This window comes from Hyperolius riggenbachi, chromosome 1, assembly GCF_040937935.1.
Source record: "Hyperolius riggenbachi isolate aHypRig1 chromosome 1, aHypRig1.pri, whole genome shotgun sequence".
Classification (NCBI taxonomy): Eukaryota; Metazoa; Chordata; class Amphibia; order Anura; family Hyperoliidae; genus Hyperolius; species Hyperolius riggenbachi.
The window spans coordinates 344,947,122-344,966,530 of record NC_090646.1 but is presented as its reverse complement, the minus strand read 5'-3'; the positions used below and the strand labels follow the sequence as shown (position 1 = coordinate 344,966,530).

At 45.8% G+C, this 19,409-nt stretch overlaps 1 protein-coding gene and 1 non-coding gene across 4 annotated transcripts in view; one reads left to right on the top strand and one right to left on the bottom strand.

Moving 5' to 3' along the window:
* The window catches only part of MED16 (mediator complex subunit 16), a 59,362-nt gene extending 40,664 nt beyond the window's left edge, over window positions 1-18,698 (bottom strand). The window contains exons 1-5 of one of the 3 annotated variants that reach the window (XM_068234042.1): window positions 18,636-18,698; window positions 18,297-18,466; window positions 1,855-1,962; window positions 1,239-1,408; window positions 622-1,053 (exon numbers count right to left, since the gene is read on the bottom strand). In XM_068234042.1, coding sequence (XP_068090143.1) covers window positions 622-1,053; window positions 1,239-1,408; window positions 1,855-1,962; window positions 18,297-18,432 — 846 coding nt within the window. In that variant the 5' untranslated portion in view covers window positions 18,433-18,466; window positions 18,636-18,698. Of the gene's footprint in view, window positions 1-621; window positions 1,054-1,238; window positions 1,409-1,854; window positions 1,963-18,296; window positions 18,467-18,631 lie in introns of all 3 variants that reach the window. The other 2 variants (XM_068234043.1, XM_068234044.1) reach the window with 2 other exon arrangements.
* Window positions 18,699-18,825: 127 nt separating this feature from the next.
* LOC137532779 (U6 spliceosomal RNA) lies at window positions 18,826-18,932 on the top strand. The gene has a single exon (XR_011023995.1). It is a non-coding gene; the product is annotated as a U6 spliceosomal RNA (small nuclear RNA).
* The last annotated feature ends 477 nt before the right edge of the window (window positions 18,933-19,409 follow it).

The following is a 19,409-nucleotide window of genomic DNA, read 5'->3' as shown; positions in this document are numbered from 1 at the left end:
AAACTATCAAAAGGTAAGCACAGAGGTGTTCTTGCATATGTATACCGGTACTTATAATTTTATGTATGGTAGTAAATTTTAAGCATACTAGGCATAAACCCGCCTGTTTTAAAATGGGCGCTAGGGCTCACCCCCCTCACCACCACCTTACCCATGCCACTCTCCCCGCCGCACTCCCCCTGCTCTCCAACGTCCACCCGCGTGCCACACAAGCACAGTAGCGCAAACGCATGGAGACAAGTACAGGAGAGGACGCAGGGACACAGATCTTAATATAGAGGATAAACTCCCAGTGCCAAGCACAAGAACACAACTATATAGCTTCATTTTAAATGTTTTGGTTGGCTTTGTTTTGAAGTATAAAAAAATGCAGGGATGGTTCCCCCCATTTGTGTGTGGTGAATCTGGAACAGGCTTCAAGTGCCCTTAAAAGCATGTCCCAAATTTTAGTGCTCTCCTAGCAATCTGGTCAAGTAAAAGCTTGCTAGGTGGCTCAGAACAAGTCAAGGAGGGAAGCAGTTTCCCCTTTGTAGTCATGTTAGGCAGCTGTCTGATACGGACATTCACTTGCATGATATTGTAAATCACTTGTCTTCTTTCCTACAATGAATGGCAAATTACCTGCTCAGACATGTCTCGGGCAAGGAACTTCAGGTGGGTCACAGCAGGAAATTTGTCCTTGCGTGCAGGATCTGTCGTGCAGCGCATGAACAATGAAGGTAAGATCTCTGTGTCAATCTTGCACTTTTCACTCACGACAGACACACAGACTTTGTAAAACTGCACAGGTGATGTGCTGCTCCCATCACATGTGGCCACGACAATGTTTCCACCACCAGTGAAGGCAATGTCAGCCAAGGCAACCCGACATCGCAGTCGGCACAAGCTTTCTGTTGCGGTCAGAACTTGGCCATTGGGTTTTAACAAGGACACAGTGACAAGCCCACTGATGGTGACTGCAATCCATCCTTCCATCGGCTTTCCTCCAAACAGGGTAAGGGATGGAGAAAACTTCACACGTGAGAACTTCTCCCCAAAACTGGATACCCCAGACTGAAAAACAACAGAATAGATGAAAATATGATTCCATCTCGACATAAAACATTAATCAGAGAGAGTCAAGACAAAATATATTTTATGCACTTTGTCAATTTAATAAATACCTCACTACAATTATTCAATAATGCCAAGTTCTCAGAAGTGGAAAAGAAAATAAAGCTAAGAAAGTTACTATTCACCTTCTCCACATGCAGCGCCAGTTTCACCCCATTGTGAAGCCATGAGAGAGCCACAATCGGGTCTCCATCCACCTCACTGCTCACAATACATTGCCAGCTATTTGCCAAGTGGTCAGTCATGCCCCAGCATTTAATCCGCCCATCTGCATCAGCTGACAGTAGACGAGATCCTATGATAAAATGAGAATATATATAAAAAAAAATACTCTATGATCATTTTAATGTCTCACTTTTGTAAAAGGTCTTCCCCAACTCTAATCTTGTGTAATAACCATTACTAGTGTTGACATCCATGTTTGAAATGTTCTAACTCAGAACCTTGTTTGCGAATTCTTCCAATGTGAACCTAAATATTTACACATGCGCACCACGGCAGGGGGTATTAACTCTCCCATGTCCCACTCTCACATGGCCAATGTGTTTCACGTCACATTCCAGCTCTAAGATACTCCCACTTTCAAAGCCAGATAAGTAGAATCTGAGAGCTGGAATGTGACAGTGCAGCGCCCACAAGGGAGAGTTAACACCCACTGCTGTGGGATTCAGGTTCAGATCAGAAGAATTTGGAACAAGCTTCTGAATTCAAACACATCAACACTAACCATTTTCTACTTACCAGACTGATCCCACTCCAAGCTAGTGATGACCTCTTGATGCCCCGAATTAATAGAGTAGACATCCCATGGGTGTTCTGTATCCAAGATGTGGATCATATGGGTAAGATCTGTAAGGGAAAATAGTGACAGCTGACTTGTTTCTTAGACATCGAACATAGAAGCTTTAAATATTTAATTAAACAATGTTTCTAAAATAAAAATACTTGTTCAATAGAATAAAATGATGCCATTTTATCACTATAAATGTGAAGTAGGCAAACACTTAAAGGGAAATGCCGCTTTTTGTTAAAAATAAATCAATCAATCAAACCTGCCAAAACATACACAGTTGCTGCTTAAAGAGAATCTGTATTGTTAAAATCGCACAAAAGTAAACATACCAGTGCGTTAGGGGACATCTCCTATTACCCTCTGACACAATTTCACCGCTCCTCACCGCATTAAAAGTGGTTAAAAACTGTTTTAAAAAGTTTGTTTATAAACAAACAAAATGGCCACCAAAACAGGAAGTAGGTTGATGTACAGTATGTCCACACATAGAAAATACATTCATACACAAGCAGGCTGTATACACCCTTCCTTTTGAATCTCAAGAGATCATTTGTGTGTTTCTTTCCCCCTGCAGCTATCTTCCACTGAAGTGTCAGGCTGTTTCTTCCTGCAGAGTGCAGACATCTCTGCCTGTATGTAATTCCTCAGTATGTGAAAGCCCAGCCAGCTCAGAGGAGGATTTATCCAGCTTGTAAAAGATAAGAGAGAAGCTGCCCTAATCTAAATAATACACAGGCAGTGTGCAGAGAGGGGCCTGGAGGGGGGAGATGCATCACAGAACCACAACACTGAAGAACTTGGCAGCCTTCCAGACACAGGCTGACAAGTCTGACAAAGAGAGAGATAAGTTGATTTATTACAGAAATGGTGATAGTAGAACGTGCTGCAGTAAGCCAGAACACATTAGAATAGCCTTTGGAAGTTGTAGGATGATAAAAAACAGGATGCAATTTTTGTTACGGAGTCTCTTTAAGGGTTCGTATAGACGTATGATAAAGATCGTTCGTTACGAACGATTCGTGACGTTTACACGATATTCAAATTAGCCCGAAAAGATCGTTCGTAATGAACGATTGTGTACACACGTGAACGATATAAGTATAAAGTACTGAACGACGAATGAAAAAAAAAATGTGTGCGCAAACGGGAGTGACGTTATGACAGGCAATAAGAACATGCGTACTACTCCACAGATAATCATTATCAGAAGATCTTTGTACACACTGCAACAATTGAACGATTATCTTTCGAAAAAATCCGCTGGGTTGGATCGGTCGGATTGAACGATAGCGGTCGTTATCGTCCAAAAAAAACAATCGTTGGAAAATTTGGAACGCACGATTATCGGTCAGATTGTCGTTATCGTTCGTTTTCGAACGATCGTTATCGTACGTGGGTACTCAGCTTAAGGGTAGGAACACACTAGGCAGAATCGCATATGTTTTTTTCCACTATGTCCTAAAGGGAAAACTCATGCAATTCTGCATAGTGTGTTCCTTCCCTCAGTCTTTTAGCAAAAGAGTTAAAAATAATATTTTGTTTCAATCTGCAGCCAATTATGAATTTCCTAAAACTGACAGCAAGTTTAAAACACAACTGAAGTGAAAATAAACGTATGAAATAATTGTATGTCTAGTACTAAGGAAAAATAGTACATTAGTAACATCGAACACAGTCTCATATTTTTATTTTCAGTTTAGGATCTGAATTTTAAAGACTGAATTTTAAACAACAGCCATGACGGTCTAATGTAAAATCTACAGTACACACAAGACAGTCCGTGCACTGCTTCCTTAAGACAAGTTTATTATCCCATTGATTTTCATCAGCAGGTAGATTGACACATTGCAGTAACAGCTTAGGTTCATGTAGACATATTTTGGAACGTTCTGACCTGTGCCAAGGACGGGTGCGGGAGGGTGACCAGGGGGTGATAGGACTGCGCGACAGCCGTTTCGCGCCGGTGTGGCGCTTGTTCACGTGCAGAAGTCCTGGGGCAAATGGCGCTGTGCACGGGCTTCCGTATGTTACTCGGAGGCCCCGCCCACCACACACGCCATTGGCCCGTGGATGCTGGATAGTGATTGTGCAAAATGCTGAGGGGGAGGAGACCGGCCTGTGACGCTACTTCACTCCAGTGGTTGCTATGTCATCAAAGCACACGTGTACCTAACAACGGATCGCCGTAATCTGGCGAATAAGAACTGGTGTGCTTGTTCAAACATAAAACTTTATTTAGATACTGATCTAAAAACACCCTAGTATTAAAATCACTGTGAGGTTGGGAGGGGGGATGTGGAGTAAAGGAGCGCACTGGAGTGAAGTAGCGTCACAGGCCGGTCTCCTCCCCCTCAGCATTTTGCACAATCACTATCCAGCATCCACGGGCCAATGGCGTGTGTGGTGGGCGGGGCCTCCAAGTAACATACGGAAGCCCGTGCACAGCGCCATTTGCCCCAGGACTTCTGCACGTGAACAAGCGCCACACCGGCGCGAAACGGCTGTCGCGCAGTCCTATCACCCCCTGGTACTGGTCCAGCGGCATGCGCTCCTTTACTCCACATCCCCCCTCCCAACCTCACAGTGATTTTAATACTAGGGTGTTTTTAGATCAGTATCTAAATAAAGTTTTTCTTAGAAAGCAGGTGGAGATTGAGGCACAGCACAGACAGGCAATGAGACTCAGTGGGATGTCGGATTTCACATAAGGCAAAATGAACACACTGGTTTTTGAAGTTTTTGCAATGTATTAGACATGCACGAATAATGATATGAGAATGAGTATGAGCACCCACATGATTTATGTTTGAACAAGCACACCAGTTCTTATTCGCCAGATTACGGCGATCCGTTGTTAGGTACACGTGTGCTTTGATGACATAGCAACCACTGGAGTGAAGTAGCGTCACAGGCCGGTCTCCTCCCCCTCAGCATTTTGCACAATCACTATCCAGCATCCACGGGCCAATGGCGTGTGTGGTGGGCGGGGCCTCCAAGTAACATACGGAAGCCCGTGCACAGCGCCATTTGCCCCAGGACTTCTGCACGTGAACAAGCGCCACACCGGCGCGAAACGGCTGTCGCGCAGTCCTATCACCCCCTGGTCACCCTCCCGCACCCGTCCTTGGCACAGGTCAGAACGTTCCAAAATATGTCTACATGAACCTAAGCTGTTACTGCAATGTGTCAATCTACCTGCTGATGAAAATCAATGGGATAATAAACTTGTCTTAAGGAAGCAGTGCACGGACTGTCTTGTGTGTACTGTAGGTGAATTGATGATTTTTATAGCCTGTTTTCACGCTTCCATGTATCAAGAACCAGGTTGTAGCAAGGAACAGGACGAGATTGTACATTAATATATGGTGCAGCGGACCTATATGTCCCCCCCATTACTGAGTGCCGGGCAACCAGCATCTTCTGTGTACTGCTAATGTAAAATCTGCTTCATTAACCTCCCTGGCGGTAAGCCCGTGCTGAGCACGGGCTATGCCGCCGGGAGGCACCGCTCAGGCCCCGCTGGGCCGATATGCATAATTTTTTTTTTTGCTAGCTGCGTGTAGCATCCGATCGCCGCCGCTACCCACCGATCCGCCGCTATTCGTTGCGCCGCGGCCGCCCCCCCCCCCACCAGACCCTGTGCGCTGCCTGGCCAATCAGTGCCAGGCAGCGCTGTGGGGTGGATGGGAGTCCCCTTTGACGTCATGACGTCGATGTCGTCATCCCGCCCGTCGCCATGGCGACGGAGGAAGCCCTTCAGGAGATCCCGTTCTTTGAACGGGATCTCCTGATCTCCGATCGCCGGCGGCGATCGGAGGGGCTGGGGGGATGCCACTGAGCAGCGGCTATCATGTAGCGAGACTTTGTCTCGCTACATGAAAAAAATAAATAAATAAAAATTAAAAAACACTACTTTGCTGCCCCCTGGCGGATTTTTTTAAACTGCCAGGAGGGTTAAGATGTAAAATAAACAAGTAGTAATGAATTTTCCAGTACTAAAACCTTATCAGCATGGTTTCCTCAGCCACATTTGCATCTATTAAAAGGACAACTGAATTGAGAAGAATATGGAGGCTGCCATATTTATTTCCTGTTAAACAATATCGGTTGCCTGTCAGTGCTGCTGATCTATTTGGCTGCAGTAGTGTCTGAATCACACCAGAAAGAAGCATGCAGCTAATCTTGTCAGATCTGACAATAATATCAGAAACACCTGATCTGCTGCATGCTTGTTCAGGGTCTATAACTAAAAGTATTAGAGGCAGAGGATCAGCAGGACAGCTAGGCAACTGGTATTGCTTAAAAGGAAATAAATATGGCATCCTCCATATTCCTCTCCTTACAGTTGTCATTTTTTTAAGTCAAAATGTATTAAATTTTGTCAGTTAATAACAACATTATCATCAGGTGGCACCCAGCAACATTCACGCTGGGCCCAAACCAAGTATACAGTTGTCATTTAAAGAGACTCTGTAACAACATTTTGAGCCTTATTTCTTCTATTCTATAAGTTCCTATACCTGTTCTGATGTGGTCTGTCTTACTGCAACCTTTTCTAGTTGCACTGTCTCTGTAATAAATCTTATCTCCTTTCCTCTGTCTGGCTGATGCTGGAATGTGTGGAATGTGCAGCACTGCTTGTCATTGGCAGAAGCTTTACGAACCCCCTCCAGTCATTTGTTTGTAAACACTGCCTAAAACTTAATTACAAGCCAAGATTGCAGCAGGGAGTGACAGAAACAGCACAGAGGGGCACAGGGGAACATAAGGAATAGAATGGTATGCTTTTTATTGTAAGAATATTAGGCCCGGTTCACATTAGCGTTCGCTATCAGGATTTTCCGGATCGGATCCGGACCGCATACTGTACAAACGGAACGTACGTTCCGCATAGCAATGTTAAGTCTATGCGGACGTTCACACGCGTCCGTTCCGTACGTATCGGATCCGGACTCTTTTCCAACATGTGCTATTTTTTGGCTCCGGATCTCCGGCCAACGCACCCGGAACGGAGCCTGATTGAAGCCTGACTGCAGCATCCGGAAATTGAAGCCAATGGCAAACGGAAACACAGAACACACTGGGTATAAAAACAGGATGTTCTACCCCCACTTCCTATGCATTCTCTATGGTACTGGGGGCCATTTTGGATGTGCACACATGGGCCCAGCATTTCTGGAGTGGAGCAGCAGTGATTTTCGGCTGGAGCTGTTTGACAGTATGTCTGAGGTGGAGGTGAGGCCCTTCACAGCTGAAGACCTGATTCTACAGGTGCAGGTGATACCTGCCCTGTGGGACAAGGGTGACAAGGACCACAGCAATGTGCGGATTTGCCGAAAGATGTGGATGAAGATTGCAAAACTGTACGTGGAGGGTTTTGACAACCTGACCCGCAAACAACAAACGGCGGAGGGTATGTCGACTACAAGTTTTCTTTTGGGGGGCTTTTGTCTTTTCATATGTGTTTTGTTTGATTTTTATGTTTTTCACATTTGCTATTGATGTGTCACCCACCCACCTGTTGCCCTGCCATCTGTATCCCACCTGTCACGTGGCCTACCCACCTGTGTCCCACCCACTTGAGGCCTACCCACCTGTGCTGTGGCCTACCCACCTGTTGCCCTGCCACCTGTATCCCACCTGTCACGTGGCCTACTCACCTGTGTCCCACCCACTTGTGGCCTACCCACCTGTGCTGTGGCCTACCCACCTGTGCTGTGGCCTACCCACCTGTTGCCCTGCCACCTGTATCCCACCTGTCATGTAGCCTACCCACCTGTCACGTTGCCTACCCACCTGTGTTCCACCCACTTGTGGCCTACCCACCTGTGCCGTGGCCTACCTGTGCTATGGCCTACCCACCTGTGTCCCACCCACTTGTGGCCTACCCATCTGTGTCCCACCCACTTGTGGCCTACCCACCTGTGTCCCACCCACTTGTGATTTCATTCAAAGAAAGGAAAATATGTGTGGCACATCTCACAACTGCACAGGCTGTCCTTGATGGCTGTTGCAGGCTAATAAAGGTGGACCCACTGCTTGCACTCTATACCTCTATGTCACTGGACGTGTGCTCCGCGTAAACAGACAAGAAGAAAGTACTACGATTTTCAGCAAAAGAACAAAGAAGCGTGCACCTTCCGTCCTATGATTTATTTCCACATTGTGACATATTGTGATGTATTGACACTGAGGTATACAAAAAGTATTTCACAGAAACAAAGCCTGCTAGTGACAGAGTGCAAGGGTGTCTTACATGTCCTGGAACAAGTGGGTCACATCATTGGAGGTGGGTGGTGGGCATTAGGGTGGCTTGGCGACGGCCGTTTCGCGTCTCCTGACGCTTGGTCACGCTGCGTGCCACTAACGTGGTCACGCAGCGTGACCAAGCGTCAGGAGACGCGAAACGGCCGTCGCCAAGCCACCCTAATGCCCACCACCCACCTCCAATGATGTGACCCGTTTGTTCCAGGACATGTAAGACACCCTTGCACTCTGTCACTAGCAGGCTTTGTTTCTGTGAAATACTTTTTGTATACCTCAGTGTCAATACATCACAATATGTCACAATGTGGAAATAAATCATAGGACGGAAGGTGCACGCTTCTTTGTTTTTTTGCTGAAAATCCCACCCACTTGTGGCCTACCCACCTGTGTCGTGGCCTACCCACCTGTGTCCCACCCACTTGTGGCCTACCCACCTGTGTCCCACCCACTTGTGGCCTACCCACCTGTGTCGTGGCCTACCCACCTGTGTCCCACCCACCTGTGTCCCACCCACTTGTGGCCTACCCACCTGTGTCCCACCCACTTGTGGCCTACCCACCTGTGTCCCACCCACTTGTGGCCTACCCATCTGTGCCCTGCCAACTGTGGCCCTGGCACACCCTTGTAGCATGCGTGCCTGGGCCGCAAGTGCTATCCTGTGGCCTAGACACGCATGCTCCTGATCGCAAAAAAACATTCCGGTGGACCATTGAAAAATGAAAACCAAATTTTTATTGCACATGTTAAAATTTTTTTTAAATATTACATTAAAAACTAAAAACTAAATAACTAAATAAAGTACATTAAAAAAAAATAAATTACTCAGGGTCGTCTAGGCGTGGTATGGAAATAGTCTTTCAGTAGGTCCCTGTTGCGGAGGGACACTGCCCTTGGCCTGGTGGCATACCTCCTCAACGCCAGTAGTGGAAGCACATTTGGGGGTTCCGGAGTGTCATTTTCCTCATGGCGCACAAAGTTGTGGAGGATGCACGCTGCCTTCACCACGTCGACTGCGTTGGCCGGCTTTAACAGCATTGGCGTGTGGAACACCCTCCACTTTGACACCAGGATCCCAAATGTGCATTCCACCATTCTCCGTGCTCGGCTCAACCGAGCGTTAAAGTGGAGCTGCCTGGCATCAAGGCCCCTGTCTGAGTACGGCCGCATCACATGGTTGGACAAGGCGAAGGCCTCGTCCCCCACAAACACATAGGGGTAGGCCGGTGCCCTTGTCCCAGGCCATGGTCTGTCACCAGGGAGATGCAGTGTGCCTTGCTCCATACGCTTGTAAAGGGCCGTACGCTGGAAGATTCCAGAGTCATTTGAACTTTCGTACGACCCCACATCCACGTAGACAAAGTTGTAGTCCGCATCCGCCACTGCCATCAGCACAATGCTGAAGTATTTTTTGTAATTGAAGTAATGGCTTCCACTCCCCACGGGTTTCTGGATCCGGATGTGTTTGCCATCCAGCGCGCCAACACAATTCGGAAACTTGCACTGGGTCCAGAAGCGCTGGGCGATCTCCTGCCATTTCTGGGTGTCTGGCACTGGCATGTATGTGGACCTCAGTCTTCGCCAAATGATCTTTGAGGTCCTCACCACGATGCCTGCCACCGTGCTCTTCCCAATCCGAAATGTGACGTGTAGCGATGCATATGTTTGTCCAGTTGAGATGTACCTACAAGAGAAATAATCACAATCAATGTTTTATGTCTTTGTAGGTGAAAAGTACAAGTTAAGATGGCGCAGTATCCGTGACGCCTATGTCAAATTTCTTCGGCGCAAAGCAGAGGAAGAAAGAAGTGGCAGTGGGTCCTCCAAAAGAAAGGATTACCAATTTGCACAACAACTTACGTTCCTAAATGCAAGCGTGGAACCTCGAGAGTAAGTACCACTATTGTGAACATGAACTGAGAAGGCATTGTATATGACGTTGACAGACAACTACTATGACTTTGACAACTAGCATGACTTTGATTATGTATTGACAAAACGTGCCTCAATTCACACAGTTGTATCAAATATTTATCGAACACTTTCTCAAACGTTTGCTAATTAAAATAATGTAGGTTGAAAAAGTGTTTGTTAAATGTATGACAAAGCTCAGTGAATTTAGGCCACATTGTATGTGATGTTTCGAAAACCAATATATTTTTTATTATCGACAGGACTCAAGACAATTTTGAGGCACAAGAACATGAAGAGGCAGAGGCAGCGGACACCAGCGAGGACTTTGATGACGAGACTATGGATGCCAATTATATTCCAGAGAGGAGGAGGAGGCGGCAGTCATTACATGCGGAAGAAAGGGACCCGACTGACCTCTATGTGGAAGAAGACATGGAAGATGAGGTGGCAGGAGTGAGTGCCCCAGCTCCTACTGATGAATCTCCTCCAGCTCAGACAACAGAACCAGAACAACAAACGGCAGAGGAAAGGCAGGAGCAACCGCCACGCAGGTCAACCCCTACGCAAGGCAGAAGCCGGGGTGAAGAGGCTACTCCCACCGGGAGGTGTCGAGTGGCCCCTGTCCACCCTCCAACCAGAAGGGAGACGGAAGCCGAGATGTCCGGTGCTGTCTCCGGACTTCTAGGCATCCTGCAAAGCCACGAGGCATGCATTACCAGGCAGCTGCAGGATGGGGACAGGGGTCACTTAATAGAACAGTACAAGAGTCACATTCATTCACTGCAAACTGAGTTACAATCGGTGCACGATCACTACTGTGAGGAAATAAAAATGAGGCACGAGGAGTACCGGGAAGAAATAAAAATGATGCACGAGGTGTACAGTGCACACTTTGACCAGCTGCGTGTGGAACATCACCAAGCGGTGGCACAGCTGCAGCAGATGATGCAGCAGATGCATCAGCACAGTAGTGAACTATTGAAACTGCAGGCTCACCCGGCATTCCACACAGCCGTGTCTCTCCTACCGTTCTTTGAAAAGGTGCCAAGCAACAACATGATGGCATGCCATTCCAGTGTACTCGATGCTATAAAACAACACATGGAGACGCCATTGATCCTACCGCCAACCTTTAGACATTCTCAACCTGCATTGGTGCCCCACTGGCAATCTTCATCCCAGTCGTACACTGGCTTCCGAGGAAGTCAATACACATCGCTGCTGTCAGGGTCCAGCACCTCCACGGCCAGCACCCAAGACAGTCACGAGTTACAGACACCACCTCCCATTTTCTCAACTGCTGTAGACCCTGACATTTGAACAAATTATAACTCTTGTTCCTTGACATGGTCCTCTGAATCCCTCTGAACTTTGGAGGAAGGAGACTAGCACAGGGCTTTATCCAAACCTTTTCCCTGCCCCGTCTCAATCGAACAAGGTTCAGAGGGGTTCCGATGACCATGTCCAAGTAGTTAGGTTTTCAACGTCCTTCAACCGTAGGGCCTGGTGTCCCCAAAAGACACCTTTGGCAGCTATGCCTTGCACCTCTGCACAAGCTATGTCCTACACCTCTGCCGTTGGTTGTTCTTGCACGTGACCCTTGGAACCTTGGACGAAGGAGACCTGGACTTGGAAAAGGCAAGCCTTTTCCTTCCCTGTCTCCTTCATCCAAGGTTCAGAGGACCACGTGCAAGTGGTTGGTTTTTAATGTACTTAACTTTAGGGCCTGGTGTCCCCAAAAGACACTACACCTAGGTCACAAGAGTGCCTTCAGGGCAGCTATACCCTTCACCTCTGCACAAGCTATGTGCTGCACCTCTGCCATTTGTTGTTGTTGTTCCTCACCCTCTGGTTGTTCCTCACCCTTGCACGTGACCCTTGGAACCTTGGACGAAGGAGACCTGGACAGGGAAGAGGCAAGCCTTTTCCGGCTCTGTCTCCTTCATCCAAGGTTCAGAGGACCGCGTGCAAGTGGTTAGGTTTTTAAAGTACTTAACTTTAGGGCCTGGTGTCCCCAAAAGACACTATACCTGGGTCACAATACTGCAAATGTCAAATGTTATATATATTTTGTCTTCCATGTTGGAAGAATGTTTCCATGTTGGAAAGTTGTTGTTTTTTCAATAAAAATTTTTGGTTTTACATACCTCAGTGTGATCAGTAGTTGTTCTTGTGGTGTGACTGCTCTCCTGAACATGGTATCCTTCTTCCTGAGGTCATCCTTCACCATCTCCAAGAGGGTATCAAACCTGACAGGAGATGGAAAGGAAGAAGCTGTAAAGTTTGCTGTGGGACAAGGTGTTGGGTGGAGGATGGGGGAGGTGTGTTTAGGGGTTTTGTGGAGGTTGGGGCTGGTGTGTTTAACTAGGTATACAGGGGTGTGGAGGTGAGGGTGGGTTGTTTTGGTATATAGGGGTGTGACGGTGGGTTGTTTTGGTATACAGGGGTGTGAGGGTGGGTTGTTTTGGTATACAGGGGTAAGGTGTTGTGGGGTAGGGATGGAAGGTCTGGATACTTACAGGGGTATGGACATCCGGGTATAGCTGTAGAACTTCTCTGGGTGTCGTCTCAGGTCCCGGTAGAGGGTCTGGAACTCTTCCTTCCTCTGCCTCCTGGCTAGTAGCGGATGCACCCACCATCTCCTGCGAGGAGCACGCCTTCTCCCCACATAATAGTAGGTGAAAATCAAAAAAAGAGACAATTCCCAGGTAAAATGAGTACACAACCACTGGATCCATGGTCCCAACTGCAGTCTCTGTAGACAAGGGAGGATCTGCACTCCTCAGGCTCTCTCCAACAATGATACCAGCACTTCTGCTGGCCTCCCACACCCCTGGAATTTATATAGTGTGTTATCTCTTTAAATCAACGGACCCGCATGGCAGCCGCGTTCACGTCGGATGAAATACGCATACAAACGGACCGGATCCGCATCGGATCCGGATAGGACCCGTACGGATCCGATCAGAATCCGATCAGGATCCGGTCCGTTTACTAGCCAAAACGCAAGTGTGAATGGGGCCTTAGAGTACAGATTTTCTTTAAAGCAGTTTTTGAACACTTGCTGTACTGGAAAACAGAAAAGGGTATCCTTTAAACTGCTGTTCTTTGCGGCCTTACCAATGGTACTCACTATACTGTTAGGAGTATAGTTGCTGCGAGACTGTCCAGCGATTCCAACTTTGCTGCAGGATAATCGGCTAATTTGTTGAAGCCTGTTGCCACTGCATGTGTGTCATCCTGATTTTCAGAACACATGCAGCTTGCAGATCACAAGGATTCCAGAACAATAATGTAAATCACTGTACATAATTTCCACTAGTACAATCCGATTCTCACTTAAAATGCACTGCCTGCTGCATGTTTTTTCGCAATTGCTCTCAACTAATCCATTCAGTAAGGCTGCTTTTTACAGTGGGACGTTACAGGCGCACGTTAGTGCAGCCTGTAACGCAGCCTAACTCACAGCAGTGAAAAATCAATGGGCTGTTCACAGTGCCCACGTTGCGTTACATTGTAACGTAGCAGGTTAAAAGAAAGTGCTGCATGCTATACGCAGCTAAGCCGCGTTAGACTGTTTGCACATGCTCAGTGATGTTGGAGGAGGAGGTCTCCCCTCCTCCTCCGCGGCCAGCCACATGGCTAATTAATATTCACTGCACTGTGACGTGCAGTGTTTACTTCCTGGAGCGGCTGCTCTGTGCGGCGATTGGCTGGCGGGACCACGTGATGCGGATCACGTGGTCTCCGCATCGCACAGCACCAAAAAGGCGCACCAAGAGCTGCATAACGCAGCTCTTGGTAGCGTCCTCCTCCAGCACCACCAGGCGTTGCGTTAGGGGCACGTTATGCAACCGATAACGTCCCCTAAAATGCAACGTCCTGGTGGGAAAGAAGCCTTAGACTGAGTAAAACTTTGCAATCAAATACAAAAAAAAAAATCGTACAGCAAGCACAGAGAAAAAAATGCTTGAATTATGATTCACTTTTCCTGGGCGTTTTGCATTTTGAAGTGGAAAGGGATTCTTACTCAAACCAACAGCAAACTTTGACACAGTTGTCTACCAAATTATGTTAGTACTGTGCAATGAAAGTAGGGGGGCAGGGATCGAGGCATATGCAGACAAAGTATGTATAGGGTAGAGTAGAAAGGGAAGGATATACATACAGGGAACAGTAGACATGAGATCATCCGATCAGGTCATTTTTGGGAGTAAACTTGTAGCTGACCAATCTCAAAAAAACCTTGTTGCTAATCTTTTTATTCCGAAGTAAATGACACACTGTGGTGGCTGCCTGACATTCTCTCCTCCATTCTGAAATATGACCATATCAGTTAGTGAGAAATATGGCTGATTGACACATAACTCTGTCTCTTAAAGAGAATCTGTATTGTTAAAAATCGCACAAAAGTAAACATACCAGTGCGTTAGGGGACATCTCCTATTACCCTCTGTCACAATTTCGCCGCTCCCCGCATTAAAAGTAGTCAAAAACAGTTTTAAAAAGTTTGTTTATAAACAAACTAAATGGCCACCAAAACAGGAAGTAGATTGATGTACAATATGTCCACACATAGAAAATACATCCATACACAAGCAGGCTGTATACAGCCTTCCTTTTGAATCTCAAGAGATCATTTGTGTGTGTTTACCTTCTGTCCCCTGCAGCTCTCACCCACTGAATACTAGTGACAGGCTGTGAGGCTGATGGTTTCTTCCTGTCTGTAATTCCTCACTATGTGTCAGCCCAGCTCCTTTCACAGCCTAACAGAGGAGGATTTTTATCCAGCTCTCTCACTGATATCAGATAGCAGAGATGCTGCTGGCTTATGTAAATAACACACACACTGGAGTGTGCATAGAGGGGCAGCCTTCCAGACACAGGACGACAAGTACGACAGGGGAAAGATACATTGATTTATTACAGAGACAGTGATAGTAGAAAGTGCTGCAGTAAGCCAGCGCACATTAGAACAGGTTTAGGAACTTGTAGGATGGTAGAAAAAACGTCATTTTTGTTACAGAGGCTCTTTAAGGCCACGTTCACAGTGGGCATTGCATGTTATCCACACACTACGTTGGGTACAGTGAAGCAAACAGTCAAAAAAAAAAGTATGCTTCACTCTTACTGTTAACACGTTACCATATTGAAGCCCATCATACCGCGACGTTACATAGGTGGTGCATTGGAGTGCGGTAAGCCATGTTACAATACATAATCTGTAGAGAAAAGAACAAATACTGTGCTCATCTCTACATTATTCCCACTGGTATCTGGTCCTCCTTTTTATTCACAGGACCCCTCCCCCTCAAGCCACTGTACTATGTTGATCCATTGTCACAACATTTTCAGAGGTATTTGATTTGCGACTTCCCCTTATGGGACAGGCAACTGGGTGGCAACAGTATAATTCAAAGACATGACTATATATTGTTATATAGGGAAATTCAGCTAACTTCAGTGACTGGGCGGAAAGCACATTCTTGAAGTACTAAGTTTCCAATAGGTTGTAGTAAACTACACCCCCACTATTCTGTCAATCACAATGCTTTGTGCTGTAGAGAGTGCTGTGATAGCTCAGTAAAGCTGGCCCTGCTACAATCAGCACAAATAAAAATTCCACCATGATTAGTTAGTGCTACATTTGTACCCATTTGTGCTTCAAAAATAAAGATTTGTGCTGCTTTTATTTTGACGATAATAGCACTTATTATTTGTAAAACAATAACATCACCCAGCGCCATACAACAACCTACAGACATAAAACTGGCATGGGTGGGTAATGCTCTAGCATGTGCTCATTTGTGCTGCAAAAATCATCTGCCAATCTTCTAGTTTTTTAGATATTTACATTTTTTATAAAAGGTCAAAAGTTCACTCAGCCCTCCTACTCAATGCAAAAAAATCTTTCAGAGTTGCTAAAAAAAGGAGGAAAATACCGCATGAGGCATTTCACCCCCCAAAAAAATATATTTACCACACACACGGTAGCTACCAGAATTGAGGCCAGGGGCCATATACAATTACCTTTTTCACCCGAGTTTTCTCCTAGGTAATATTTATACATTTGTCAATAAAATACTCAAAATAATTTTGAAAGGACTTTTTTTTAAACTTACTTTTTGTTACTTTTTCAGTTGAAAATTGCTAAAAAGGTATTTCAAATAGATGAAAATGTATCACCTAGGAGAAAACGTGAATTGCATATGGCCCCAATTGTCACACAGTGGCCTCAATTCACGGAGCATTATCAGACGTTTATCAAACACTTTATCAAACGTTTGATAATTTACCTCATGGGTAAAATCTCATTTTAAATTCACCAAGGTGTTATATAGTTATCGAATGTTTTACCGATAAAACGTTCAACAAATATATAACACCTTAGTGAATTCAAAATGAGATTTTACCCATGAGGTTAATTATCAAACGTTTGATAAACGTTTGATAATGCTCCGTGAACTGAGGCCACTGAGTGCATCCCTGACTAAACTGGTGCTACTGTCAGCAGCCAAGTAAACTGCTGTGTACACACCCTGTCAACCTGGTCCCTGGTACTATTTAGTTTGACAGGACAAATATTGTGTCAGTCAAAGCTCCCTAGTGAATGTTAGCTAAAGGAGAAGCTACTAGGAAGTAGTGACTTCAGCAGGGATTGTAGTTCACCCCGCTCCCCAGCCATGATCTCACAAATGCCACTGTCAGGGAACCTTAAAAATGGTTATCGCCACTATTATATAGGAATTGCCACAGAAGGGTGCCAATGACAATAACTGGGGATCTCTTGGAAAAGAGATAATCATTAAGTTGTTCATCAAGGACCTGAACTCTTTTGCACAGGACAGAAGAAAGGCATATTGAAATGCACAATGTGTGTATTTAGTAGAGATGGGAAGTCCGGATATTTTCAATGATTCGGATGATTCGAATCGGATCATTGAAAAGATCCGAATCTTTGATCCGAATCTCGAATCATTTTACTAGGGAAGCTTTCGGGGGTGAAATGACTAGCAGGACAGGACTTTCCCTGCAGTGGACAGAGAAGGGGAGGGGGGTGGACAGACAGAGAAGCGGAGAAGATGGGCAAAGGGCAGGGAGTGGACAGAGAAGGGAGGAGGTGGATGAAGAGGGGTGAGCAGAGAGCAGAAATGTTTTTTGCACACATTACCCACATGCTGCAATCATATGCTGTAAATATATTTCACGATATGTACATCTGTATACTTTGAATGCAAACGTTTTACAGTGAAAGAAAGCATTCCAAAATGTGTCCTTTTCTCACCTCCAACACTCATCATACATTTAGGGAGAAGTGAAGTGCAGCTGTTTAGAGCCGAGTGCAGGAGGATGATATTGCACTGCAATCACAGTGCCTGCCCTGTCATTCTAGCCCAGCACGCTGTCTGCAAAGTTACTGAGCTGTGCTTCTGAGCCAAAACTTTCCCATTTGTTCACTGTGCACAACTACGGAACAGACAGCCTGTAATGATCAGCACATTATAGCCAGTATGTGTGCTCTACACATATCTGGCAGTGGCACCCATGTCCCCTCTCATCTACCTGTCCCTGCAAGGCTGGCTCCCCTCGATCCATCTCTGCTCTGCTTCCAGGACCCCCCTGCCCGCTGAGAGGAGGGGGGGGGGCCTGCCGCTCCTGGCTCCACCCCCTTTGTTAACCGAATCATTCATTCTGATGATCCAGATGATTCGACTCACAAAAGAGATTCGGATCAAAGATCCGAATCGTTCATGATCAGAACAACACTAGTATTTAGAGAGGTTAGCCTCTGTAACTCCCCCTCATCTATGACTAATCACAAGCTGTAATGTGATCTTGCAACTGTGTCAGCTGACTGCCAAGGCAGAGCAGATAATTGGTAAATACAGGATGCTAACGATATGTCTGCTTACATGAAAGCAGGAAGTAGACACACTGCAGATTTATTGCAGGATGTCTCAGTTGTAAGAAAGGTTTTTCTTTAAAGGTTAGTATGTTGTTGCTTATCTTTTAGAGCAGAGAGGAAGGTCTGAGTTCAGGCCTGCTTAAAAAAAAATACATTTGTCATATAATCATCACCCATAGACATAGGCGCCCAATTAATAAAATAACAGCTTAGCCCAATCTAAGCACTTGCTAGTGTACATATTACACGAGAAAGGAAGAACACGGACAGCTGACTAGCTCCAGAGAAGCAGCGAGACTGTACTACCTTTCTCCTCCTCGTTGCGCTGGTCTGAGGTGAAGGCAATGAGGTTGCGGCAGGACCAGGCACACACCGGCGGGCTGCAGGGACAGTGACTGTTCTGGGGCTTTCGGTCCCACTCACAGATGTACGCCACGTCCATGGCGAGAGGCTACACGGGACACCAGCGAGTCCAGCTGCAACACACAGACAAACAGCGGGTTATACGCAGGCTTCTCTCGTTTACTGAGAGATGCACGTCCCGGATGGGAAAATTGCTATTTCGTCACATATGTACATGAAAAGCAAGCTTTATCTACGGGACAGAGAAACGATACAAATGTAGCAAGTATATTAATCACCTACAGCAATGTACTAATGCAGTAGTTTTAGCTATTGAAGAAACGTCGCTCTTTGATGACGTCACGGACAGATCTGCATATGGTAACTTCCCATGGAACAATGCGCAGGACACTCTGGTGACGGGGTAATCGCCATAATCTGATGTGAGTTTACTATTAGGACTATAAATTGCTTTAAGACTCTAGTTTACCTTGTGCTCGCTTCGGCAGCACATATAATAAAATTGGAACGATACAGAGAAGATTAGCATGGCCCCTGCGCAAGGATGACACGCAAATTCGTGAAGCGTTCCATATTTTGTTGTTCTTAAACCTTTTTTTTTTCTTTTACTTGATAGCGAACACTTCACATCTCTGTGTTTAGTATGTGGTCTATTCTGCATTATTTACTACAAACTTTTGTATTCGAATATTCATTGAAAAGAAAGAGCAATACTACAATAGGAAAGGGCTCTCAAATATTTTTGCTGTCATTTATTAAAAGAAAATTCCACTTTGTTTAAAAAAATTCACTGGACTATATAAAATGTAATTTTTTTTTTATAAATCACTAATCAGCCTGTATCTAAGTCCTAGTTCACATCATTAACATTTAACGGCCATGCGATCGGAACGCAATGCACATGATTGCACGCCATCTGCCCTTGGCCAAAAAATGCATGCAGCAGTGTCAGGGCTCGTTTCCACTGTTGCGGTGCGGAATCGCCTGGATTCCACCGCGGACGAAATCGCATACGGATGCGTTTCCGCATACGGATTTCCCCGCGATTTCGCATGG